Source organism: Bos javanicus, chromosome 9 (assembly GCF_032452875.1).
Source record: "Bos javanicus breed banteng chromosome 9, ARS-OSU_banteng_1.0, whole genome shotgun sequence".
Classification (NCBI taxonomy): domain Eukaryota; kingdom Metazoa; phylum Chordata; class Mammalia; order Artiodactyla; family Bovidae; genus Bos; species Bos javanicus.
In genome coordinates, this window is record NC_083876.1 from 39,468,893 (window position 1) to 39,495,998 (window position 27,106).

At 40.2% G+C, this 27,106-nt stretch overlaps 1 protein-coding gene across 1 annotated transcript; it reads right to left on the reverse strand.

Moving 5' to 3' along the window:
- Positions 1–654: 654 nt before the first annotated feature.
- On the reverse strand, positions 655–22,245 carry AMD1 (adenosylmethionine decarboxylase 1). The gene is made up of 9 exons (XM_061427570.1): positions 21,790–22,245; positions 7,389–7,475; positions 6,344–6,470; positions 5,259–5,361; positions 4,228–4,270; positions 3,984–4,128; positions 3,779–3,871; positions 3,542–3,697; positions 655–2,826 (listed from the first exon to the last, which is right to left on the reverse strand). The coding sequence occupies exons 1-9, from the start codon at positions 21,897–21,899 to the stop codon at positions 2,686–2,688; spliced, it is 1,005 nt and encodes a 334-aa protein (XP_061283554.1). The 5' UTR covers positions 21,900–22,245; the 3' UTR covers positions 655–2,685.
- Positions 22,246–27,106: the final 4,861 nt, after the last annotated feature.

Below are 27,106 nucleotides of genomic sequence, written 5' to 3' on the forward strand. Positions count from 1 at the left end.
ACTGACTAGAGAGCTAACCTGTGCCCTCTGCACTGGGAGCACAGAGTCTTAACCAATGGACCGCCAGGGAGGTCCCTAAGATCAACCCTTTTTAACTCAGATTTTGGACAATATTCTGATAAGCTTATTTTAAGAAAGATCTGAATATAATAAAGATTCCAGTTTTTAGCTTATTGTATATCAGACTGAAGAACTGAAATTTCGCCAAATGATGAGATACGTATCTGCATGGCACAAAGATCAAAAGCTTTTAACTATGTTCTAGTTGCAAGAACTGAATTAAACTCTGCTCCCCACCCACCAGGAAGTACCTATTCCATAATAAATGCTGGAATATTCCATCTCCAAACTTTTCTAGTTCCAAACTCTAGCATTCTTATTCTACTTACACTTTTCCTACTCTGATGACCTGGGATACAGCCCAGATGATTTCCTTTCAGCTTCAGTTATGAAGCTACTATCAACAACAAACGTTTAAAACTGTTCTCCCAGAACTTAAAGATCTTTATAACATCTCCCATAACCTTAAAAAAAAACATTAAATATTGATTCCTTCAATTAATTATAAAAACTTTATATAGAGTCTACTATTTGGTCATGTATACTATTTAAAAAAATACATTGACAGAAAACTTTCTGAATGTCACTAAACAATGAATTAAGCAAACCTTTATTGAATCTTAAATTGTGGGTACAGAAATACATTCCAAGTGATTTATGTCCAACACCATGAAGAGAGAAATTATGGCACCAAAATTTTCCCTCCTCTATCATACATATTAGGATTAATTTAGATTACTAGTCAATCTATTTTTCATTTTTTTCTAGGCTTTGTTCCATACAAAATGTGTGCAGGTCTTCAACATGAAATAGAAATCTTTTAAATCTATTAGGGGAAGGAAAATCAGACCTCAAGCCAATAAATGTCATCAAATCTACTGGGACGCTGTTCAAGAACAAAATCCACTTTGAGCATTGGTCCTCATAATAGCACCAAAACATTAGGTACTGTGCGTAATTATAGAAAATCAGAATGATTCATTGATTGAAAGCTTCTTCAATGAAGCTTTGAATCAACAATGTGTTTAAAATAAAAGTCAAGTGTTCCAACCACTTGATTTCAAATCAAGCAGATTTTATGTTCAGAAACACTAAAAAAAAAGTGTTTCCATTATAAATACGGAAGGAACAAAAGCATCACTGCATCACTCCAGAAAGAATCAAAAATTGTTTGAGGACAAGAATACAAAATTGAGTCAACTTTGCTCTTTTATCAACTGCTTAAATGTCCATGTTAGCAAATACAGCTAAAAGATGCCAACTCTTTTATGCCTGTATTTTTAGGTCATTTCCCAGCAATGATTTTGTAATTTTGTGTGTAACGTTTTGTGGATAGCATTCTGCTGCACTGAATATGTCTGAATAACCTTAACAGTTCTCATTCATCACCTGATCCTATTCCATGGTGAAAGGAATACAAACAAGCAAGAGGAAAGTCAGAACACTATTACATGTAGCATAAAGTCATGGAACTTTTAAGTCACAAGATGGAAAGACATTGACTCTGCTTTGAACCAAAGTTCATGGCATATCATTAACAGAAATTAGTGGAAATGGCTATGAAAGTAAAAGTTAAGGTGAATCATCTGACCTGACTTGATTTGTTGAAACCGATACCTTTATCTTAAATCTCGTTAATAAATTGTGATAAAAATGCTTTTGTACTACTGAGCAAGTTAATAACGACATGGTACTTATGAGAAGCTCATTTCATTTAATGGGGGACACCAAATGGCACAGTTTCCATACAGTTCTGCCAATATTCCCTAGTACCAATCTACGCCTTCTTTGCTAATCAACAATAGTTTATTCCAAAAGAGTGCATGGCAATGAAAAATGTCAAACTCCATTGACCTTAAAAGAAAATTAAGCCTAGGGTCTACCCCTGCCTTCCCCCTCTGGGGTATAGATTCGTATAAAACCCACAGTGTAACAGTGTATTGCTTTATTGAGGGGGTGTGGTTGGGAGGGGAGACACCATGGTAACGGTAGGAATCCAAGTAATACAAGTACAGGAAGCAGTGTTAAAATATAAATACACAGAAGGGATAGTTTTCTTAGAGGACTCCACTCGTGGAAGAAAAACTTTAATTGCTGTTGCAAAAACATCTGTATGAAGTAGAAATTGGTTTCAATAACGTTAGTAGAGAATATGTTCTAGAAAGTGGAGGTAACTGGATGTAAAATCCTGGCAGCAATTAATAGAACAGTCCCAGATGGCTAGGCTGAGGCCAACACCTAATGAGGACGAAAGCCTTGTCTGTGGGGAATTTTGGATGACACCTGGAGAAATATTACACTGTGCGTAAACCAAATTGAATTGTTTTCACAAGTGTTGTAAAGTTTCGTATAGTAAAAGGTTTTTTCTACATGCACTTCAATTTCACAGCAAGAGTGGCATAGGATACCTAAACACAGAAGAGAGCATTCATGCAAGATATCTAACTCCTTGATATAATAATGCATACAATTCAAAATGATTACACTATCATTACATCTAGGGCTTTCTGCAACTACGAGGTGGTGGTTATGGAAAGCATGGCCCTTGGTATCAATATCTAAAAAGCAGCCACCACCTTCTTCTATGTGTGTTCTCTTTTTGCGTTTTTTCTTCATGTTTCTTAATCAACTCTGCTGTTGTTGCTGCTTCTTAGCAAAACTGGTAAAAACAAAATTGTAATCATTGAACAAAGCGCTCTGGCAATCAAGACGTTTAAAACCTTCAATCTTCTGGGGTGAGGAAAGCACTGTGCGACATTTAGAACTCTGGGGGAAAATGAAATTAACCATTAGCGTTTCCAATATGCAGTAATATTTTCAAACAAAGTATTTAAGACTGCTATTTTAGTCAGACTGTAGCACTGGGGGCTTCCCTGGTGGCTCAGAGTGATGAATAATCTGCCTGCCAGTGCAGGAGACACAGGTTTGATCCCTGATCCAGGAAGATCCCACATGCCACAGATCAAGTTAAGTCCATGTACCATGACTGAGCCCTTGTGCCCTACAGCCCGTGATCCACAACAAGAGAAGCCACCATTAATGGGAAGCCCACGCCCTGCAACGAAGAGTAGCCCCTGCTCTCTACAACTACAGAAAAGCCTGTGCAGCAACGAAAACCCAGCACAACGAAAAATAAATAAGTAAAATTAAAAACCAAAACAACAAAACCAACCCCATGGAACTGAAATATTTTAGCTGACTTCCTAGGGGCTGGATGCAGTGGGACACTTTATGTCTTCTGGCACCACCATCCCCAAGGTCTATCAACAGGGAAAATAGATAGGATAAGAGGAACTCACGAACTGGGCTAGATATAAAGTCTAATGATAGGCATAAAGCTTCTCATCTACCAAACACCTCAATTAGTAGTATCTCTGGTTATCTCTGGCTGATTATATGGCATCTCAGAATACATTTTATGACATGCCTCACTATCCTTATTTTCTGTCAGATTTTATTGTCGATGAAAAAAATGTATTACCTGATTTACAAACAGGGTGGTCACAAATTTTCCTGGCTTGAAGACTTCCACAACTTTCCTGATCAGGTCATCATAGGAGGTCTGACTTAAGTTTGTTTCAAAGCTAACATAAGAAAATTCTGGTTCTGGAGTGATGTGAATAGTCCAATAAGTTCCCTTAAGAGAAATAGCTTTGTGTTAATAATGGAAAGGGCACACTTAAAGGTTTAAATTATTAAGCAAGATATTCTTACTTACATCCGATTTCATCCCATTCATTGAATACCCACAAGGATTGAACATTGTGGCATCAATGACAGAACCTGGTATCAGGTCACGAATTCCACTCTCCTGGGAAAAAAGCCAAAGACTGATTTAAAAGCAAATCTGGAAAAGAAATAGAGAATGAGCCAAAATATTTAGCTGCCAAGCAGGATACAGAATTATTATTGAAAATGCTTACACGAGTGACATCCTTTGCAGTAACACCATCTTTCATGTAGAACTGGTCCATAACTGCTGGGTCAAGCTCACTCATCAGAATTTCCAGGGTTTGATCTGGCTGATTGATTACCCTACTCTCTGGGAAATCCAAAGTATACAAGTACCTATATAAAAGTACAAAATAGTTTCTAAAAATGACAACTGCAAGTTTAAAAAGAAATCTTATATAAAACAAAACTTCCATCAGATTGGGTCCAACATACCAACAGTCAGAATTCATGCGTCCCATACAATATGCTGCTCCATCTGTTGAGTCAGGAGAACAAAAAATAAATTTAACAGATTCATCTGATAGCAAGTAGGCAGGATCCCCCTCCCCCTTTAAGAAAACATTTTATTGGCTGTCATTTAGAGATGCTCTTCAGCTAATAAGCCAGTCTGAATGGTGCTGAGAAAACTATGGTTTACTCTCCCCTAAGACTCCATCAGGTGATGGAGTTTGGTCGCCTATTTACCTACTCTCTCCAGGAAATGAAGTTATGCAGTGCGTCCTCCTTTCCATGGTGTTTCAAAGCCTCACTCAACAAAGTTAACAGCTGGTTGAAATTTAAACTAAATTATGCACGGCACCCTGATATAGCCTAGTATAAAAGATGAGGTAAGAACAGGTAGGATGGAAATCTTTTAAAGATTTTCTTTTTCAAAATCACCCTTGTGAATGACTCTGCGCCAGGTTACTAAAATCATCTTAGGTTTTTAGCCTCTTCTAGGGTATAAGGGTGTTAGATTAGGTAACCTTTATTTCCCTGTCCTTGAAGCTCAAAAAGGAAGGTCTATAAATAAAAGCTTATATAAATGGATAGAAGTAAATCTTGCCAATTTAGTTGAAGCGACACTACAAACTCACTTCGGTTGACCATTCTTAAGCCAGCTCAACTCCTGTACAGCATGGTAGACAGTTTCTTAACATGGACCAGTGTCTTAGCATGGGTTTATGAAGTCATGGGGCATTTTTCTGGATGAAGGGATCACAGCCTTCATACCCACTAAAACAGACATAAATGACAGCAACTGGCTAGAAGATGAGTCCTCCATCTGGCAGATGATCAGTTACTTGATTTTTTTCTCCCATCATTTCAACAGTTACACAAGAATACTCAAAAATTTGTAATCAGCTAAACTGATACATTTAACTTAACTATATATAGTGCTATGTTTGATACACAGGCACACACACACACAACACACACACATCCAACTTCAAGAAGCAGGACTCAATTCTACTTAAACTTACTTGGGAAAATTGCATTAAGGAACTCTATTTCTTCCTGGAAATTCCGGTGTGGGTACCCTTGGTGAGAAGGCTTCATGAAATTCTTACGAGAATAAAAGAAGCTCTAAAAGACAGACAGATAATTTCACACACAGAATTCTATCACCTTTCCTAAACCAATATACTATTTTCTACATATACATATCAAAACCAAAACTATCTCCACAAATATTCTTTCCCAGTGACACTTAACATATATTGTAGTGCTTTATGTGTGCGTATGCTCAGTCGTTCAGTTGCGTCCAGCTCTTTGCGACCCCGTGGACTATAGTGCACTTTGCCGGCCGACAAAGAAAAACGAAGGCCGCTGTGTCAAAGAGCAAGGTTTCACACCAATACCCATGAGTTAGTGTTATATAGAGACACAGAGTCCTAACCACTGGACCACCAGGGGATTCCCTAGGGCAGGAGTTTGTGAGCTTTAAAACAGGCATGTAATAAAAATTTTGTGGGAGAATATGTATTGTATATATTTAGTTTCAAAAGAGTGATCCAAAAATTAACATATTGCTTAATTTAGATCTTATAAGGATCAACAAAAACAGTTTTAGGTCCCAATGACAGCTGTCCTTTGCCCTAGGACAAATTGAGTAAATTATTTACTAATATTTACAAATTAAGTTAAATATTAAAATTCAACATCTTATCACAATAATTAAAATCCAAGTATAAAGTCTGATAGCATTCAAGAATTAACTGACTATTGCTCTTTAATACAATCAGTTCTTTATTATGAAGTCTAGATGATTTTCCTTGCTTTCCCTTCTTTTCTTACTTTCTCCACCATTCATAGTAATAATGTTAAAGAATTAACTACTGAAAGTATCTGGTTTTCTTTTCTTTCATTTTGAGTTTTATCCCAATTCCTTCTCTGGTTCCTCCACATTTTCTGTTGTCCATGAGTAACAGGCATTCTTTCTCTCCATAGTGTGAGTGTCCTTAGTCATTACAATTGAACAAGTATACAAATTTATTTACCAGGCACATCACCGAACTCTTAACGTTTATACCCGACCAAAAGGATAAATGTTTTTTTGACTACTTACTTGAATTGAGTCAAACCCACTGTAATCCCTAGCAAGTTTCAACAGGGGAACCAGTGCTTTCAGCAAGAGGGTGGTACCACATGTCTTCAAAATGAAACGTCTCTTGGAGACAAACATGCTACTCTCACTGCAGTTTAAAAGAAAGTCACAATATTATAACAATGTTTATGTACTACTGAGATGCTTAATCTATTATTATTGGACTATCATTTAAAGTGTAAATTTTTGGCTAATAATTTTAAACATTAAGTTCTCAAGGAAGCAAATAATTCTTCCTCTTCTATTACATGAAAGATCCCACAGAAACATAAACTAGGTATAAAGCATACTAGCTCATTACACAAACCTTCTTGTACAGGTCAATTTTCCTCCACACCTAACCTAACCTAGGACACTTACTAAATTCATTCTTTACCTCGTCTTGAACTGCCTGCTCTCATGTGTATGTCTGTAACCATCTCATTACTTTTTACTGGATAATAAGTTCCATGAGGAAAGGAATGTTTGCTTTTACTATTATATCCCTAGGGCCTGGCACCTAATAGGCATTTGATAAACATCTGTATATGTCAAATATAGACTTAGTAAAAGCAGGCACCGTGTTCAATACAATAGCCTCAAGGCCCAAAATTCTATCTCTGTACCTAAAAAAGAACTCCATGGCTTTCCTCTCTTAAATAACAGCAATCCTATTTCTATGGTAAAGCTAATTTTCACTCTGCTTCAAGCTTTGATAGAGAAGCACATACTAAAAATAAAAGAAGTGAGGGCAAGGGAACAATGCCATTCAATCCTCTTTTACAGAAACTCCCTGCTAACTCCAGGGTAAAAAAGATGGCAGCCACCTTGAAGAGCTATTAGGTAAGACTTCAAAAACCCTACTGCCTAGGGACACCTGAAGTAAACATTTTATTTTACACTGTATTTTTTTTTAAAAAAGGTAAAAACAATTATAGAACCAGTATACAGAGAAACAATTAACTCTTCCACATAAAGTATGATTCATACTGAAATCGGTTAACCAATACTATTTCAGAGGACTTACCTGAGTACATAAGCTTCCTGCTTGTCAGTTTTTGTCACACTTATGATTGAACATTGCACATCCTTCAAAAGTATGTCCCACTCGGATCTATTATTTAACCAAAAAGAGGATGATTAATTTATAACAGTACTTGCTTACTCTCATAAAAATTACAAAAGTCTCACCATGATTTAAAATCATACTTTGTATTTTTTGTCTCATTCTTGCTCCACCTTCTCTTATGAATGATATGTTAATGAAGTAACTTTTGGAAGCAAGTGAGGTTGGACGCTTGTTGCCAGGAAGGCCCACCTTGTGATTAGAAGGCTGGAATGTCTTATCCAGCCCCTGACCTATGGATGGGGAGAAGGGCTGGAGATTAAGTTCAATCACTATGCTGCATGCCTGCTAAGCTGTCCAACTCTTGGCAACCCCATGGACTGTAGCCTCCAGGATCCTCTGTCCGCTGAATTCTCCAGGCAATACTGGAGTGGATTGCTGTGCCCTCCCTCCAGGGGATTTTCCTTCTTTTATGAATACCGACATTTAATTTTCTTTCAAAACAATCTACATTGACATATACACCAAGTAAGATGGATGCATTTTGCTACAGCATGTTAAGAAGCAAACCAAAATCCAGGAAAGTATACTATGTATTTGCAATTTATTATGAAAAAGACAAATAAGACCCAAATAAGACATTTCTCCAAAGAAGACATACAGACAGCCAACAAACACATGCTCAACATCACTAATTAAAAGAAATGCAAATCAAAACTACAATGAAACATCACCTCATACCCATCAGAATGGCCATCATGGAGGGGGTGTGAAGAAAAAGGAACTAACTCTTCTTGCACTGTTGGTGGGAATATAAATCAATACAGCCACTATGGAGAACAGGATGGAGGTTCTTTAAAAAACTAAAAATAGAGCTACCATATGAACCGTGAACTTCCAGATGTTCAAGCTGGATTTAGGAAATGCAGAGGAACAGAGATCAAATTGCCAACATCCACTGGCTGGATCATGGAAAAAGCAAGAGAGTTCCAGAAAAACATTTACTTCTGCTTTATTGACTACACCAAATCCTTTGACTGTGTGGATCACAACAAACTGTGGAAAATTCTGAAAGAGATGGGAATACCAGACCACCTGACCTGACTCCTGAGAAATCTGTATGCAGGTCAAGAAGCAACAGTTGCAACTGGACATGGAACAACAGACTGGTTACAAATTGGGAAAGGAGTACATCAAGGCTGCATTTTGTCACCCTGCTTATTTAACCTATATGCAGAGTACATCAGGAGAAATGCCAGGATGGATGAAGCACAAGCTGGAATCAAGATTGCTGGGAGAAATATCAATAACCTCAGATATGCAAATGACAGCACCCTTATGGCAGAAAGCAAAGAACTAAAGAGTCTCTTAGTGAAAGAGGACAGTGAAAAAGTTGGCTTAAAACTCAACATTCAGAAAACTAAGATCATGGCATCTGGTCCCATCACTTCATGGCAAATCGATGGAGGTACAATGGAACAGTGAAAGACTATTTTGGGGGGCTCCAAAATCACTGCAGATGGTGACTGCAGCCATGAAATTAAAAGACTCTTGTTTCTTGGAAGAAAAGTTATGACCAACCTAAACAGTATATTAAAAAGCAGAGACATGACTTTGCCAACAAAGGTCTGTCTAGTGAAAGCTATGGTTTTTCTAGTAGTCATGTATGGATGTGACAGCTGGACTATAAAGAAAGCTGAGCGCCAAAGAATTGATGCCTTTGAACTGTGGTGTTGGAGAAGACTGTTCAGAGTCCCCCGGACTGCAAGGAGATCCAACCAGTCCATTGTAAAGGAGATCAGTCCTGGGTGTTCATTGGAAGGACTGATGCTGAAACTGAAGCTCCAATACTTTGGCCACCTGATGAGAAGAACTGACTCTTTTGAAAAGACCCTGATGCTGGGAAAGATTGAAGGCAGGAGGAGAAGGGATGACAGAGCGTGAGATGGTTGGATGGTATCACTGACACAATGGACATGAGTTTGAGTATCTCCGGGAGTTGGTGATGGTCAGGGAGGCCCGGGGTGCTGCAGTCCATGGGGTAGCAAAGAGTCGGACATGACTGAGCGACTGAACTGAACTGATGAACCAGTAGTCTCACTCCTGGGCATATATATATACATATATATCTGGAGAAAAATATGGCTCCAAAAAATATATGCACCCCAGTGTTCATTGCAGCACTGTTTACAATAGCTAAGACATGGAAACAACCTAAATGTTCATTGACAGAGGAATGGAAAAAGATGTGGTACAGGTATGCAATGGAATTATTACTCAGCCACGAAAAAGAACGTAATAATGCCATTTGTATCAATATGCATGGACCTAGAATTGTCATATTGAGTGAAGTCAGCCAGAGAAGAAATATCTAATGACATGCCTTACATGTACAATCTAAAAAGAAATGGTACAAATGAACTTATTAACAAAACAGGAACAGATTGGCAGATTTAGAGGAAGAATTTATGGTTAGGGCGGAAAGAACAGGGAAAAGGCATAGTTAGGGTGTCTGGGATCAGCATGTTCACAATGCTATATTTAAAATGTATAACCAACAAGGTCCTGCTGTGTAGCACAGGGAACTCTGCTCAGTGTTATGTGGCAGCCCGGACGGGAGACAACTTCAATGGATACATGTATATGTACGGCTGCCTTCCTCTGCTATCCACCTGCAACTATCACAACATTATTAATCAACTATACCTCAACATAAAAAAAAAGTTTAAAAAAAAGAAGAAAAAACTAAATTCCTACATGATCCTTTACTGTTTCTTAAAATGTCACCCTCAGGGTGAGTTATTAAAAATATTCATTTAACAGAATTATTCTGTTAAAGCACCAGATATATATATATATTCCACTTGAAATGTTATCTTATTTTAATCTACATAAGTGAAGCTTACTCATTTCATTGCTAATATCTTAGCTGTTTATAGAACCCATCCATAAACTTAAACATAGATTATTTTTTCAAATATTTTTTCCATAATACACTCTTCTGTCAATCTGACACAAAATGCTAAAATTTTTTACCAGGATTTGTTCATTTTCAGTGTCCATCTGAAATTTTTTCTTAACATTGTTCCAACTGGGCCATTCCTACTGATCTATCTTCAGTTCACTCACTCTTTTGTCATTATTCTACAAGCCCATCCAGTAAACTTTCTATTCCAGTAGTTATTTTTCAGTTTCATCTTCTGCTTCTTTGCTAAGATTTGTTATTACTTCTTATAGCATGGTTATGATAACTACTTTTAAATCCTGACCTGCACCACCTTGAGGTTGAAGTCTACTAGACTATCTCCCTTTGAGGCAATTTCCTTATTGTTTTTTATTTTTACATAAGGAAAAATTTGTGATTGCATCCTGGATATCACATTATATGATTTTAAATCTTCAAACCCTATGGAGCATGCTGATTTTTAAAAAACTATGTTAGCAGACAGATGAAATGGTTAAGTTCAGTCTTCTTGTTCTTATCCAACTTCTATGTGTTAGGTTACTATCTCCATAATCTCCATGACAACGCCTAGCTCAATAGTTGGGGGGAAGCGGGGTGGGCGGGGTGGTGAAGATGGCCTGCTTCTTGGTCCGCTGGCTAGAAAGCCCAGGCTTTAGTTCCCGGCTCTGCAGCAGACTACTACAGGACTGCCTGAGCTACAGCAGCAAAGAACAGGGTAAAAAAAAGCAAAGCAATACAAAAACAAAAAAGGGATTTTCCCCACTCTCTCTAACCCAAAGGGGCCCCCTTCCATTCCTTGTCCACATTCCAGAAAAAGACCTAAGAGCTCAGTTTGTGTGCAGTTCCGGGTTTATGGCAGCTTTTGAGACCATCCCAGGAGATACCAAGAGAAAAAAGAAACAAACTCATGGATATTTCAGTGATGTTTTGAGTTTTGGCTTCCTTCTCCAATGCACCTAACTTTTACTTTCCAGAGTCCTCAGCTGCTGCATGCATTCTGTCCAGGGTTTCTAGATGCATTCAGTGAGAGTAGAGTGTGCTTACTCCACCTTGATGGAAACAAGAATCCTCCTGCACTCATTCTAGCATTGTTAATAAAGTCTGCAACCATACTCTTCCTCACCTAAAAGAAACCCTTAAGTAGTCAGTAGTTTTCAAAGTCATGGTATGAAAGGAACTGCTTTAAAACATTCTAAGTCAAACACAGTTGAATAGTCTATCAACCAAGTGATTATAAAAACAATCTAGAGAACTGCTGGCTCAAAAAATACAGGGCAGGAAAAATGTGACAGATTTAGAGTTGAAGAAGTCAATACAATGCTATCCATAAACATAAAGAGGAGAGAGAAAACAGTTGAGAATTTCAGCAAATTATTAAAATCACACTTTGGTAGAAAAATAAGCCCCTTATTTTTTCCCTAAATAAAGCTTTTTTGGATCCTAGCCCTACCCAGATCATGATAAATCTCTCAAATACTATGCTCTTTACAAATGATAGTACATGGACTGAATGATCTTAGTCACTCTGCCAGAAAAGTAATACATAAATGGCATGCCATTATTTTATTTATTTTTAATCAGTTAGTTAATTTGTGGTTGAGCTGAATCTTTGTTGCTGCATGTGGGCTGTTCTCTAGTTGCAGCGCACGGGCTTCTCACGGCGGTGGCTTCTCCAGGTGCACCGGCTTTAGCAGCTGCAGCAGGCAGGCTCTAGAACACAGGCTTCAGTAGTTGTGGCTCACGGGCTTCGTTGCTCTGAGGCATGTGGATCAAACCCTTGTCCCCTCCATTGGCAGGCAGATTCTTATCCACTGTACCACCAGGTAAGTCCCATATTTTACATTTAAAGTTTTTAGTCTGTGGTTTAATAAAAATAGAACAAATTGAAGTGTTTACATGGGAAAACATACAATTAAGATAAGAGACTTCTATGTCATCTGACTGAGTAAGACTAGAAATGGCTAACCGGCTACTTTTTTTTCCCCCTGATGTGGACCATTTTTAAAGCCTTTATTTCAATGTTGCTTCTGTTTTATGTTTTAGTTTTTTGGCCCCAGGGTATATGGGATCTTAGCCCCCTGACCAGGGAATCAAACCAGCAACCCCTGCATTGGAAGGCCAAGTCCCAACTACTGGACTACCAGGGACGTCCCGTATCCTTTTTTTGGGGGGTTGGGGGTGGCAAGCAGAACAGATTGTGGATTGGGAAAAGATAGTCTCTTGGGCAACTGGTGTTGGGAAAACTGGATCTGCACACAGAAGAATGAAATGGAATCCTTACCTTACACTGCATAACTCAAAATGGATTTAAACACCTCAATTAAGACACAAAACTATAAAACTCTTAGAAGAAAACATGGGGAAAAACTTTATGATATTGGATTTGGCAAAGCTTTCTTGGATGTTACACAAAAAACACAGGCAACAAAAGCAAAAAATAGGCAAATAGAACTGCATCAAACTTAACTTCTGTATATCAGAGGAAAACATTCAACAGAGTGAAAAGACAAGGTACAGAACTGGAAAAGTACCTGCAAATCTTACATCTTATAAGAGGTTAATATCCGGAATAAATAAGGAACTCCCAACAAGAAAAACAAATAACCTAATTTAAAAGTAAGCAAAAGGTCTTAAATAGACAATTCCCCTCCCCTCAAAAAAGATATACAAATGGCCAATAAGCACATAAAAAGATGCTCAATGCCACTAATCATAAGACAATGTGAATCACAATCATGATACCACCTCGTGCTCATTAGGATGTCAGATACTGAAAAGGAAAAATGGAAGAACAAGTGTTGGCAAATGCAGAGAAATTTTAACACTTGTGAATTACTACTGGTGAACGGATGGATGAAGCACAAGCTGGAATCAAGATATATCAATAACCTCAATATGCAGATGACACCACACTTATGGCAGAAAGTGAAGAACAACTAAAGAGCCTCTTGATGAAAGTGAAAGAGGAGAGTGAAAAAGTTGGCTTAAAACTCAACATTCAGAAAACTAAGGTCATGGCATCTAGTCCCATCACTTCGTGGCAAATCGATGGGGAAACAATGGAAACAGTGAAAGACTATTTTTGGGGGCTCCAAAATCACTTCAGATGGTGACTGCAGCCATGAAATTAAAAGACGCTTGCTCCTTGGAAGGAAAGTTATGACCAACCTAGACAGCATATTAAAAGGCAGAGACATGACTTTGCCAACAAAGGTCTGTCTAGTCAAAGTAATGGTTTTTCCAGTAGTCACGTATGGATGTGAGAGTTGGACTATAAAGAAAGCTGAGCGCCGAAGAACTGATGCTTTTGAAGTGTGGTGTTGGAGAAGACTCTTGAGTCCCTTGGACTGCAAGGAGATCAAACCAGTCCATCCTAAAGGAAATCAGTCCTGAATATTCATTGGAAGGACTGATGCTGAAGCTCCAATACTTTGGCCACCTGATGCGAAGAACTGACTCATTTGAAAAGACCCTGATGCTGGGAAAGACTGAAGGCAGGAGAAGAAAGGGATGACAGGATAAGATGGTTGGATGGCATCACCAACTCAATGGACATGAGTATGAGTAAACTCCGGGAGTCTGGTGATGGACAGGGGGTGCTGGCATGCTGCAGTCCATGGGGTCACAAAGAGTCAGACATGACTGAGTGAATGGAACTACTGGTGAAAATGTAAAATGGTACAGCCATTATGGAAAAATTATGAACATTCCTCAAAAAACCATAAAAACAGAACTACCACATGATCTAACAATTCTACTTGTGTGTGTGTGTGTGTGTGTGTGTGTGTGTGTGTGTGTAAATAGTCCAAGACAGGATCTGGAAGAGCCATTTCCACATCCATGTTCATTGTTATTCACAACTGTCAAGAGAAGCAAGCAACCCAAATGTCCATCAAGGGATTAATGGATAAAGACAATGTGGTGTATGCAAAAAATGGCTTATGTGGCCTTAAAGGAAAGTTTATCACATGCTTCAATGTGAATGAACCTAAGAATTTCATGCTAAGTGAATCATACCAGTCAGAAAAGGATGAGTATCACCAGAAAAGGATATAGGTTTCCACTTATATAAGGTATTCATCTCACACATTCATATGAAGTATCCAAAGTAGTCAAATCATAAGGAAAGGTGACTGATAAAGGCTGGAGGAAGAGGGGAGGGGAAATTAACCTTTAATGGGTAGTTTCAGTTTTGCAAAATGAAAAGTTCTACAGATCTCTTGCACAACAATGTGAATACATTTAATACTGAATGTTCACTTAAAATGGTTAAACTTAATGTTAGACCTTCATTTTTTAATAATTATTTATTTTTGGCTGTGCCAGGTCTTCACTGCTGTGTACAGGCTTTCTTTAGTTGTGGTAAGCAGGGGGCTTCTCACTGTGGTGACTTGTCTTGTTGCGGGGCACAGGCTCTACGGTGAGTGGGCTTCAGTAGTTGTGGAACATGGGCTCAGCTGCCCTGTGGCATGTGGGATCTTCCCAGGCCAGGGATTGAACCGGTGTCCTTTGCATTGCAAGGCGAATTCTTAAACACTGGATCAACAGGGAAGCCAATGTTAGACTTTTAAAGAAGTAAATTATAGAGGGAACAGAATGCTGCTGGCAGATGCAAAAAACCCTTTAGAACAGTTTTGCTTTTATCCCTTGGATTCTACCCTCAGATATAGTGGGCCAGAAACTGTGCAGATGGTGCCTGGAAACCTGCATTTATTTAAAAGGCCTCCATGTGATTAGGTTCCTCTAACAGATTTCCTCCTTTAAGCAAAAATCTCTGATTTCAGGGTTATCAAGTAATTTACCCCAAAAGTTACCCAACTGAACTATTTGAACTTTCCTGAAGGGTGACCTTAGTCAACAGCCTGACTCATCTGTTTCAGACACTATTTATCACCTTGCATTCAGACCTCAACACCACAGCCAAGGTGGTAGCAGTCGTAAGAGCAGTCTGAGTCAAATGCATCCTAAAACATGAGATTACTCTTCAGCGAAGTCTAGGCTGACCAGAATTTAATTCAGATATCCAGAGAAATAAGCTTTCATCTTCTGTTCAAAGCAATCAACCCAGAATGCACTGTTAATTATAATCAGAGTAACTTAAGTTCTCCACCTCAAACTTTCACTGAAAAATTAAATTAGCATCATTACTGCTACATTGATTTATTACTTTCAATGTGTACCTCTCAAAAAAGGGTGGTTTGAAGATAGCAGTTCAAGTTTTTTGAAACTGCTGTGAGGAATGTATTGAGAAGCTTAATTCAATAGGAAGCCCTTCTACTCCAAAATATTTACCCTAAAAGGTTTTTGGCAAGGGGTTGTAAATTCCTTCAGTGTAAATTACTGATATTGCAATATGGTGCAATGATATAGTCAAGTAAGGCATGAGTTCTGGGAAAATTAATGCTGAGGTGTAATTTACTATTTTTGCAACTGCTCCCAGTCCTTTGCTGAAGATTTTATCATATAAAATTTGAGTGAAGGAAAGTAAGAATAGCAGAAAATACCAGTAGTCCTAAATGTCTTGCCCAATATTAACATTACAGATTGTAGTTTTCATACTTTCACATAGCTAAAATACATCTAGCTTTCCACAGTTAATAAACATTTACTCTTTACCTCCATTTACTACAATTTCCCATGTGAACCCATTTCCTTACTAAGAGTCCAGGTCTGTGATGAATTCTAAAGCAGAAAGGAAAGTCAATTTTAGAGCCCTGAAAGATCAAACTATCGTTCCTCACCAAAATTTCTTATTTTCTAACAGACTTCCTCCCCATAGCTGCCATTTCTTTTAAAAAGGTTTTTGTCTGGTCCAGCATTTTAGTCCAGCAACTCTTAAGAAATTATAGAAACAGAAATAAAGGTCTATTTCTATTCAACATCATTTGAAATCTGAAAATTCTAGTAGAGAAACCTGCAGGTTAAACCTAATATACTACTCCCTCTTTTTATATTTCAACCTTAATTACTTTGTGAAGTAGTCAGTTTTAGAAAACATCACCTGTCTTATTCATTTGGATATCTGGACTATTGCTTTTCTCCAACATATTGTTAATCAGTCTTATTTAATCCAAGCCATGCCAGAAAAGATAAAAGCTTCTCAGTATTATGTACTTCATTCAGATTACACTGAAGGGAAATTCTACTAAGTGGCCTACAGGACAGTGGGAAATGTTAACAGACAGTGGGTTCCAGCTTGGAGTTAAAGTTTGGAAAGATGGGCCAATTTTGCTTCAAGTGTGTTCTATTCCTTCATACCATATTAAAAAAATTCCAGATGGGCTGCAGATCTAAATATGAGAAGTAAAACAAAGTTTACAGGGAAAAAAGAACATCTTCATTACCTCCAGATGAGCAAAGATCATTTTAAACAGGACAGAAAAACCACGAACCATTAGTGAAAACACTGATAAATGAGACATTAAAATTATGAACTATTTTCTAAACTGTCATTAATAAAACGAAAAAGGAAACCTGAGGACAGAAAATGTTTGCAATATACATACTGGAGAGATAATTCATCTATAATATATTAAAGAACTCCTGCAAACTGAAAAATCATCCCTAAAGAAAAAGAAGTGGACTTGAACAAGCATTTCACAAAAGATAGCCAAATGGTGGATAAAGATATAAAAGGATGTTCAACTCCATTAGTCTGAAGGGAAATACACAGACCACTATACACCCACAAAACAGCTAAAATTAAAAAGACAACACAAATGTTAAATGAAGATATTGAGCAACTGCACCCTTATGCTGAATATATGCACCCTGTACCGTGTAGTCTCAAACTGTGTCTGACTCTCTGGACCCCGTGGACTGTGTAGCCCGCCAGGCACCTCTGTCCATGGGGATTCTCTAGGTAGGAATGCTCCAGTAGGTTGCCATCCCTCCTCCAAGGGATCTTCCCAACCCAGGAGTCAAACTCAGGTCTCCCGCATTGCAGGCAGATTGCATTGCAGGCAGATTCTTTACCGTCTGAGCCACCAGGGAAGTCCAAGAATACTGGAACTGGCAGCATATCCCCTCTCCAGGGGAACTTTCCTAACCCAGGAGCTTTACTAAACACAGAAGCACTATATGTACCCTATGACTTAGCAGCTCCATTCCTCGGTGTGTGTGTATCTAACAGGAGAGCATACATGCTGTTTACAAAAAGACATTTACACTAGTGTTCATAGCAATGTATTTGTATTAGCAAACTGGAAATTATTGATGTAAACAGTAGATTTGATAAATTGTGGTATATGGACACAAAAATACTATACAACACTGAGAACGAACTAAAAAAAACCCCAAACATAATGCTGACCAAAGGAGGCATATAATACATAACAAATGATTCCATGTTATAAAAAAAACTAGGGAAAACCATGGTGTGTTAAAACTCAGGATAGTGGTGTTCCCTTAGCTGGAGAGCGGAATAGGTTATAATTGGAAGGAGGCACAGGGGGACTGCTGACTAGTTACATTCCTTAGATATGAAGGCTGGTTACATGATGGGATCAATTTGTCAAAATCTGAGATGTACTTACGACTTTCATAACTTTTATGACTGTAGCCTGCCAGGCTCCTCTGTCCATGGGAATTCTCTAGGCAAGAATACTTTAGTGGGCTGTCATGCCCTCCTCCAAGGGAACTTCCCGTCCCAGGAATTGAACCCTGGTCTCCTGCATTCCAGGTGGATTACCATCTGAGCTTTGGCAGATTAGTATCACCCCTAAAAGTTCCGTCATGCCTCTCTGTAATCCACCATTCTCCCTTAACTCTCATCCTTTGCCTATCGTGTATGTATTTTCTGGTTTTATAGACATGAAATCTTATAGTATAGGACTTCTCATGGGGCTTATTATTGTTTGTTCTCCAGCACAATCATTTGTTGCATGTGTCAATAGCAGTTCATCATTCTTTTTTTAACTACCAAGTAGTATTCTATAGGATGAATACAGAGACTTGTTTTCAGTTCTGGAGCTATTGCAAAATAAAGCTTCTAAGAACGTATTCATGTAAAAGTCTTTGTATGGATATATTTCCTGTTCACTTGGGCAAACACATGAGTGGACTAGACTGGCTAGATCATATGAGAGATGTATTAACTTAATGCTTCCCAGGTGGCTCCAGTGGTAAAGAACCTGCCTGCCAATGCAGGTGACATAAGAGATGCGGGTTCAACTTCTGGGTTGGGAAGATCCCCTTGAGTAGGAAATGGCAACCCATTCCAATATTCCTGCCTGGAAAATCCCATGGACAAAGGAGCCTGGCAGGCTATAGTCATAGGGTCACAAAGAGTCAGACACAACTGAAGCAATTTAGCAGGCACAGTAACTTATAAAGAAACTGCCAAACCATTTTCCCAAGTGGATACACTGTTTTCCATTCCCATCTGCAGTGCATGAAAATCCTGATTCCTTCACAGCTCTAGTCAGGGTGTGGTATCAAAATTATACAAACCCCAAAAGGAACTGTGATATGTGTTCCCTCTCTATTAACTAATTAGAATGTAATACTATGAATGTAAAGTATGAAAAAGGTTGGAATTATTTCTTGAATGTTAGAATACTCCAGTATAACCATCTGGGCCTAGATTTTTCTTTATGGGTGATTAAGTCAATTCATGCAGTGGTTATAGGACTATTAGGATTTCTATTTCTTCTTGCATCGATGTGGGAAGGTACTTTCCTAGGAATTTTCCTGTAATATGCTGCCTTTTAAATGTCTTTAGCATTGGTAGTGACGCCCTCTTAGGACATCTTAACTCCTACCATGCCCTTAGGTTTTATGTTTTATAAACCATATAGTTATTTTATTCCAGTTTGTGAAGACTGACTTTCTTCTATTTGCATTTTAGTGTAATTACTGAGGTTGGAGATGTGAGGCAAGTAAAAAGAAGGATTTTCTGGCTTCCTAACATTTATATCCTTAAATAAAAACAAAGCTACTAAAGATTATTCCATGGAAGAATTAAGGTTTAACTTCATTAAGCAATCTAAACCTCACCATCTCTTCTACTTGAATAAAAATACATCAAATTGCTAGGGCACCATGTAATTTTAAATTGCCTATTAGACTATAATCTGAAATACTTTCTCCTCCAGCCTGGTTTGCTTAAAAACAAGGAGAAGAGAAAAAGATTCTGTCCTTAAGGTAAAGAATGGAAGATGAAGATTTTAAGGCTTACAGAGTGGTTACTATGTCTCAGACAGTTCTAAGTACTGTATATGTATTAACCCACTTAACCCTCACAATTACACCCATGAAGAGGTACCATTATTTTCTCCATTTTGGAGAGGCAAAAATATCAAACAGCTAGCTATTAGATGATGTTTGAACTCAAATCTAGACATGCCATAGGCAATGTACTAACCATTTCATTATGCATTACTTTTCTAGATGACTGATAACTCTTCTATGGGATTTAACGAATTCCAAGTATCTACAAAATTTACGACACTTAATCACAGATTCAACAAAACCAACATTCTGTCCCTGAAGGTATAATCTTTGCCATCACTTTAAGATCCATGCTGAAGCAGTAAAACAATTTCAGTTGATCAAAGTGCAAAAGTCGTTCTCGAACATTTAAAAGCAAGCAAGCTGCCTATTTATAAGCCTTTCTCCTCCTTCATTCGGATAACTAATTCTTAACCAAAAAAGCTTAAATTCAGGCGTTTTTGCCCAAGAACTCGGGGAGGAAACACTCCCTTCCCTTCATTAAGAACGGGTGCTAACTAACAAAGCTTTAACTCATTTAACGAGCCGGAGCAGAAAATTTTGTTATTCATTTTATGATTTGTTTTTTGCACATTAGTTCTTCCTGACAGTATTTCCTAGATAATCCTATCCCAATCGTCTTACCAAAGGCATATCACCAACACGAGGGAGCTCTTCCATCTGTGAAATGGAGGAAATACTAAGCTTCCCCATATTTATAAGTAACTGCTTCCTAGAGTAGGGGCCATATTACGACCTCTTAAGTGTCGCACAAAGCTTGAAAAATGAAACTGGTCACATTTTAGCTAACAGGAGGTTTTCCTACGGGAGATTCCTTCAAGTGAAACCGCCTTAAAAGTCCCAGCAGCACGTGTCCGCCTAGATTCCCTTCTCCAGTTGCTTTTTGTCAGGAAAAGCGGCGAGCGCAGCCAACATTCCTGAAACGCCCATTGGCCTACACCCCGGGGCAGGCTCCGGGTCCGGCCCAGCAGCTCTTTGGTCGCTGCCTTTCAATGAAGCGGCCGCGCCGGCTCCTCCGCCTCAAGGCACACTAGCGGCACTTATGCACCCAGGAGCCTAGATTGACGAGAGATGTCTAGTGGTCCGAGCGCCCGGGAGGGGAAGCCGGCCCCGCCACCATCGGGGTCGCTCGCGTCATCTGCGCTGGGATCGAGACCACAGCAAGCCTTATCTTTTTCTGCGCGGTCGCCCAGCTCTCTCGCATGACTGCCCGGGGTGGGAGGCTGGAGCCCCAGATTCCTTTGCAGGATTAGGCATTAAAGGTATTATGTCCGAGCTCCGACCCGCCTCTAGCCCGTAAACGCAGGCTAGCCTCATTCCACTCTGGACTCCGCCGACTCGGTAACAGGTTACACAGCCCAAGGTCAAGAGACTCGGGCGCCAGTCTCGGTGGGCTCTCCGGCCGTCTTCCCGGGCAGCCCCGAAAGGGCTCTGGTGCAGAGCACATTAGGGCGGCGGTGCGGCCCAGCCACTGCGGCACAGCTGCTCCCGCCCAATCCCCGCCGCCCGGGCGCCACATGCTGCCAGCGCCGACCACGGGCGGGGAGGCCTGTTAGTCAGCCCCTCGGCCCCAGCCGGGCCGCCCCCCACCCCCCCCAACACACACCCCTTCCCGCCGCACGCGAGAGGACGAATCCGGCTCCCGATCCGCTCCGCTCCCTCCCTCCTCCACTCCCGAGGCGGACACGCCCGAATTAGCGCCTGACTAAGCCCGCCGAGCCACACCTGCCGGGAGGGAGCCCGCGCGGCCTCCACCTCCGGACACCCCACCCAGGGTCCCCGACCGCCAAATCTGGCCGATGGGGAGTAAGTCGGGAGATGAGGGCCGCTAAACTACCCGGAACGGCGCTGCCCGCCGCCCCGCACGCCGCGCCGGGGACGTTACCTGAGCACGCGGCTGCGCCGGCCTCCTCCCCTCCCCCCGGGCAGCGCCCGGCCCGGCAACGGTGGCGGGAGAAGCTGGATCGGGCCCCGCGTGGACCTTTGGCTGCTCACCCCCAGCGCCGGGGCCCTTTCCACGACTGCCAAAACGACCTCCCGCACGCGGACCTGCCCCCACCTGAAGACTATGGGAACCCAACCCTCGGCCCCCAGCCTCAGGCTGGTGCCTCCCAGGCGGCGACGGTCCCCCAGACTCGACTGTGGGCGAGAGCCCCGAGCACCCACCTTGGGATGGTGCGAAGATCCCCAGATCCTTGGTTTGCGTCGGGTTGCTGCCTGGAGAACCAAACCTCCAGCAGTTTCTCGGTCCCTTCGAAAAAATGTGCAGCTTCCATCACCGTGAGACTAGCGAACAACCAACAACCACAGAAAATCAACTAAATTAAATCTCTTCTCCCGCCGCCGCCGCCGCCGCTGCGGATTGTTCCAGCTGTGTTACTAAAGTTCAGGTTCCTTTTTTTTTTTTGCTATAATTTTATATTAACTTTTTTTAAAAAAGGATTAATAAAATTTTCCCGGCTTTGTGTGTGTGGGTGAGCGAAAGTTGAACGTGAGTCTGTTGGAAATAGAGGCAGATACAGCTCAGTCTCTTGTAGTCCGCTGTTTCCCCGTTAGAGAGAGTAGAGCGAGCGCTAGCTAATGTCGCCGGCCATACTGTGGGAGCGAGAGCACTGCGTGAGCACCAAATTTATATACCCCGGCTAATCCCAAAAGAACAGGAAGTGACGCAACGTCCCGCCCTTGCAGCTGATTGCTCCAGGATCCTGTCAATCACCAGCCGCCCAGTTGCGGCTGGCTGGCCGCCCGCCCGCTAGCAGCGCGGGGAGCAGCCAGCCGCGTTGCGGTTCAGGGTTCGGGGTGGCCGCTGGGCGGGAGTCGGCGATCTGTTGTCCTACTGGGGACTAAGAGCCTGGGGTCGAATGCGGAGTGGGTGGGAGAGCGGGGACGTAGGGAGGGAAGACTGTGTAGCGCTGCGTAAAGCAACTGGTTATAGCGGGGAACAAGGGTGGGTCCTCTAGAGAGTTGGCGGGGTTCGGCGGGGGCTGTGGCCACTGCTGGGATGGCGTGGTCGTTTTGATCCCGTGCACTTCGCCGATATTGCTGAGGTACTCGGCCATTCTCTTAAGTGTGCTTCCCCAAGGCGAACGAAGCCAGGCATTAAAACTCAACATTAGTCCGTGACGCACACGTTGCCAAAGGGTCGGATTAGAAGGCGCTTTAATTCTGATCACGCTTTAGCTGATGTGCGGATGAACGCAGTTCTCGGTCGATTTACACAATAGCCAGAAGCGTTGTCTCCCTATTCAAAAAGGGAAAAGCAACGTGGCGCCCAGCCTTGAAGGGCTCCGGCTCTTACCTACCTCCCACCATGTGGCTCGCCAAGCCTCGGAGTTGGCCGAGCTCAGTAGCTGCCGTGAAGCACTGGCAACAACGTGCTCAATTAGGTCAACTGGTGGGAATTTATTCTGCAAAACTGTTTCTAGAACCTGCTTTATTAAATAGAATCTGAAATTGGGGCGTAAATGGGTAGGGGAAAGAGAGGGGATTATATGAAATCATCTCTGTGAAACTCTTGAATATTGTGAAGCGCTATAGCATTTAAAGAATGGTCATTCAACAAAAAATGGTAAAAATTAAATATCTGAAATTGAGTGGAAATTAAGGATTCAGAGTGATGATTACTCGTGATTTAGAGTCATGAATCTAATTTCAGTGATCAAGTAAAATGAAAAAGTTATCGAGTAGTAGTCAAACAGTTTGACCCCAGGTGGCAAAATTGTGGTAACAAAGTTGTGACTTTTACTTAGAAATATGGGAGAAAAAAACCCAACCTGACATAAAAATCAGCACTGTTACCAGACAAAGGATTTTTCCTTATCATCTTTGCTGCTACGCTACGTCGCTTCAGTCGTGTCCGACCCTGTGTGACCCCAGAGACGGCAGCCCACCAGGCTCCCCCGTCCCTGGGATTCTCCAGGCAAGAACACTGGAGTGGGTTGCCATTTCCTTCTCCAATGCATGAAAGTGAAAAGTGAAAGTGAAGTCGCTCAATCGTGTCCGACTCTTAGCGACCCCTCCGTCCATGGGATTTTCCAGGCAAGAGTACTGGAGTGGGTTGCCATTGCCTTCTCCCCTTATCATCCTTAGAGAAAGACTTATTCAACTACAAGTGAAATAAGACAATGTTGTAAGCATGAAAAACTTAATGAAGAAGATGTAGTTTGAGTGTGTACTCTAAATTCCCTGCTGGGTAGTTAGTACTTGTCTTACAAGAACATGAATTTGTTCACATTTCTATGTCAAATCTGTTGAAAGAAACTTTTGTGCAGAAGGTGATACATACAGCTACTCTTGCCATGTTTTTAAAAGCATCCAACTCAGACTGGGGATTGGGACAAAAGATAATGACTTGCTCATTTTATTATAATAATAATTCAAAGAATGTGGTGGTTATACTTGGAATAAAGATAAAAGAGGTATTTATGTGTTTTACAAGCTATTCAATTATTTGATGGTTGCTTATTGAAATGAAGACTTAGTCTACTAAACCACCTCAAACACTAATTGTGGTATAAACATAATTTGGCTTGTAATTGCTTATAATTAGTTGCTTTTCCATTACTATTATGCTTTTTCCCAATGTAATTTTAAGTGAATATAAAAGTGCCAAGAATCTTGGCAAGGTAAGGCCTTGTTAATTTGATACAGAATAATTTAAATGCTGTCTACCAACTGAACTGATCTTTTGTAAAATATCTTTCTTAAGCATCATTACTGTCATGAAGCTCAAAGTCTCTTGTACTAATTACCAAGTTAGTCAGTTAATCTAACTATTTCACTGAACTTAATATGTCCAAAACACATCTGTCATTCTTTTATCATCAGCCCTGTTTCTATCATTGAAGATCTTTCCCACTTCACCAGTCTAAAAACAAAAAATTCTTAACATTTTTTTGCTTTGCACATGAAGGATTGCCTAAAGAACTTAAAGTGAGTCCCATCCCCCAGACCTTCTTAAGGCACCTCAAATTGTGCTCCTTATCCCTCATTCTCTTTAGTAATCCTTCTATTGAAATCTTATTGAAATTTAAAAAAAATCCTTACTTGATCCCACTTCTGCCTTCAGCTAACACCCAATTTTTCTGCCCTCCTTCACAGCAAAACTCCCTAAAAGACATGTCTATACTTTCCGTCTCTAACCTCATCTTTTCTTCAAACCCTTGAAATGGATATTTCTCAAAGCCCACATCTTGTCAAAGCTAGTGGCTCAAATAATGGTGTCAGTCCTCATTTAACTCGTTCAGTAGCTTGTGATACAACTAACTATACCCTCCTTCTTGAAACAATTCTCTCGACTTTTGTGACACATCTCTTCTTTGGTTTTCCTTTGACACATGTAGATCCTATCCAACACTCCAACGCCCTTGGCTTCCTCTCTGCTACTTCTCCATGTGCACTTTCTTCCTGAGTGACCTGCATGGCTTTGTGACATCCATACACAGCTGCTGCTGCTGCTGCTGCTGCTGCTGCTGCTGCTGCGTCGCTTCAGTCGTGTCCGACTCTGTGCGACCCCATAGCCGGCAGCCCACCAGGCTCCACCGTCCCTGGGATTCTCCAGGCGAGAACACTGGAGTGGGTTGCCATTTCCTTCTCCAATGCATGAAAGTGAAAAGTGAAAGTGAAGTCGCTCAGTTGTGTCCGACTCTCAGCGACCTCATGGACTACAGCCTACCAGGCTCCTCCATCCATGGGATTTTCCAGGCAAGAGTACTGGAGTGGGGTGCCATTGCCTTCTCCATCCATATACTAATGACTTTCAAATCTGTATCTCCAGCCCAATCATCTCGTTTGAATTCCAGATCTTTGGGACACTTGCCTACCTGACGTTTCTGTTTGAATGTCTAATAAGTATCTTGAAGCTAATGTGGCTAAGAGAGCCATTCCTTTTCATGCAAAACTTGCCTGCTCTTCACAAAAAGAAAAATAAAATACCCAGCTGTCCTCCATTCAAGCTTTCTGGCTGACCTCTCTGCTCTGCTCTTGTTTGTGTATGGTCCATCCTTCTAGCAGCAACTATCTCATTAAATAGCAATTGCTCAAGCCCAAAGTTACCCTTGATCCCACTCTTTCCTGCTTTCCTACCAATCCAATCTATCATTAGCCTTGTTGATGATATTCCTAAAACATTTCAAGTGTTTCTTTTCTATCTTTACTACTACCTGAGTTGAGAACACTGAAATTCATTCCCCTGGACTACTGCAGTCGTTTTCTAAACAATCTCTCTGCTTACACTTTGGTCCTCTCAGATGATTTACCACTGAGCAGCAAGAGTGATTTTTTAAAGTCCAATTATGACACTTCTCTTATTTTAATATTATAAAATTCTCCAATGGTTTCCCATAACACTTAAAATAAAAATGCCCTACCTTAGCCTTGAAACTTCTATATGATCTGGTCCCAGACTAATTCTCCAAGCTCATCTCTACCATTCATTCTCTGTTCCCAGCCATACCAACTGTATGCCAATAAAAAAATTTTTTTTAATAAAAATATAAAATTTGCATTTTCTGAGGATAAATATTTATAGAAATTCAGTTATTTTGCTTATTGCTTATGGAAAGGTTTTAAGTAGTATGTATGGGAAGTATGTTCTTTTGAATATTTAATTTATAAATTCTTAAGAGAAAATTAGCCCTATTCTCCCCTCCCCCCAGGTCTAAGGGTTAATAATCAGAAAGCAGAATCAAGTTTATATCCCAGAGTTTGGAGGCTTCTAGTCAGTAGAAACGCAGTAGCTCAAGTGAAAGAACTCACCTACAGACATTTGAGGCTCATTTCAATTAAAAATAAACACAACTTGGTCTTCCTATGGTGAGATCCACAAGACCAGAAATCAATAGCTTACCATCTGTTTTGTGGTGCTTCACACTTAAATACTAATAGCCAACTATCAGTCATTTGAAGAAAGCCTTCAATGTTTGAAAAGAGACCAAAGTAAATATTAATAGGAAAAAAAGGAAAACAAAAAGGAAAATAATTATAGGAAGTAGAAACAAACTTCTAAGAAAAAAAGACCATAATTATACTCCATAGGGATGAGAGAAGATAGTTTATCCATAAAAACCAAACCAAACAAAAACGGAATACTAAATAAAGAAACATTCAAAGATGTTTGTTTGAAACAAAACAACAAAAATAAAAGAAAACAGTGTTTGGAAATTAAAAACAGGATAGCTGACAGTGTTTAAAAAAAAGAAAAAAAGGTGGGGGATAAATTTAATGTAGTCTCTGAGAAAGTAGGAAAAGCCAGAGTTGAAAGATAGGAGAAAAAAGATAGAACATTAGTTGACAAATACAAGAGTCCCCAAACTCAAATAATAAGAGTTCTAGAAAGAAAGAAGAGGGAGGAGGTGATTATCAAAGAAATAATAATAAAAATTTCAGAACAGAAGGACATTGATTGAAAGGACTCCCCTATTACCTCATACAATAAAAAAAAAAAAAAAAAATCCAGACCAAGATACATAATTGTGAAATTTCA

Bases quoted from the DNA above. Each gene is read 5' to 3' on its own strand.
- AMD1 (XM_061427570.1), bottom strand. From the start codon at position 21,899: ATGGAAGCTGCACATTTTTTCGAAGGGACCGAGAAACTGCTGGAGGTT. The intron at 3,698-3,778 runs GTAAGTAAGAAT...ATTTCTCTTAAG, and splicing joins TGAATGGGATGAAATCGGAT to GGAACTTATTGGACTATTCA. The intron at 2,827-3,541 runs GTAATACATTTT...ATTTTCCCCCAG, and splicing joins CCACCCTGTTTGTAAATCAG to AGTTCTAAATGTCGCACAGT.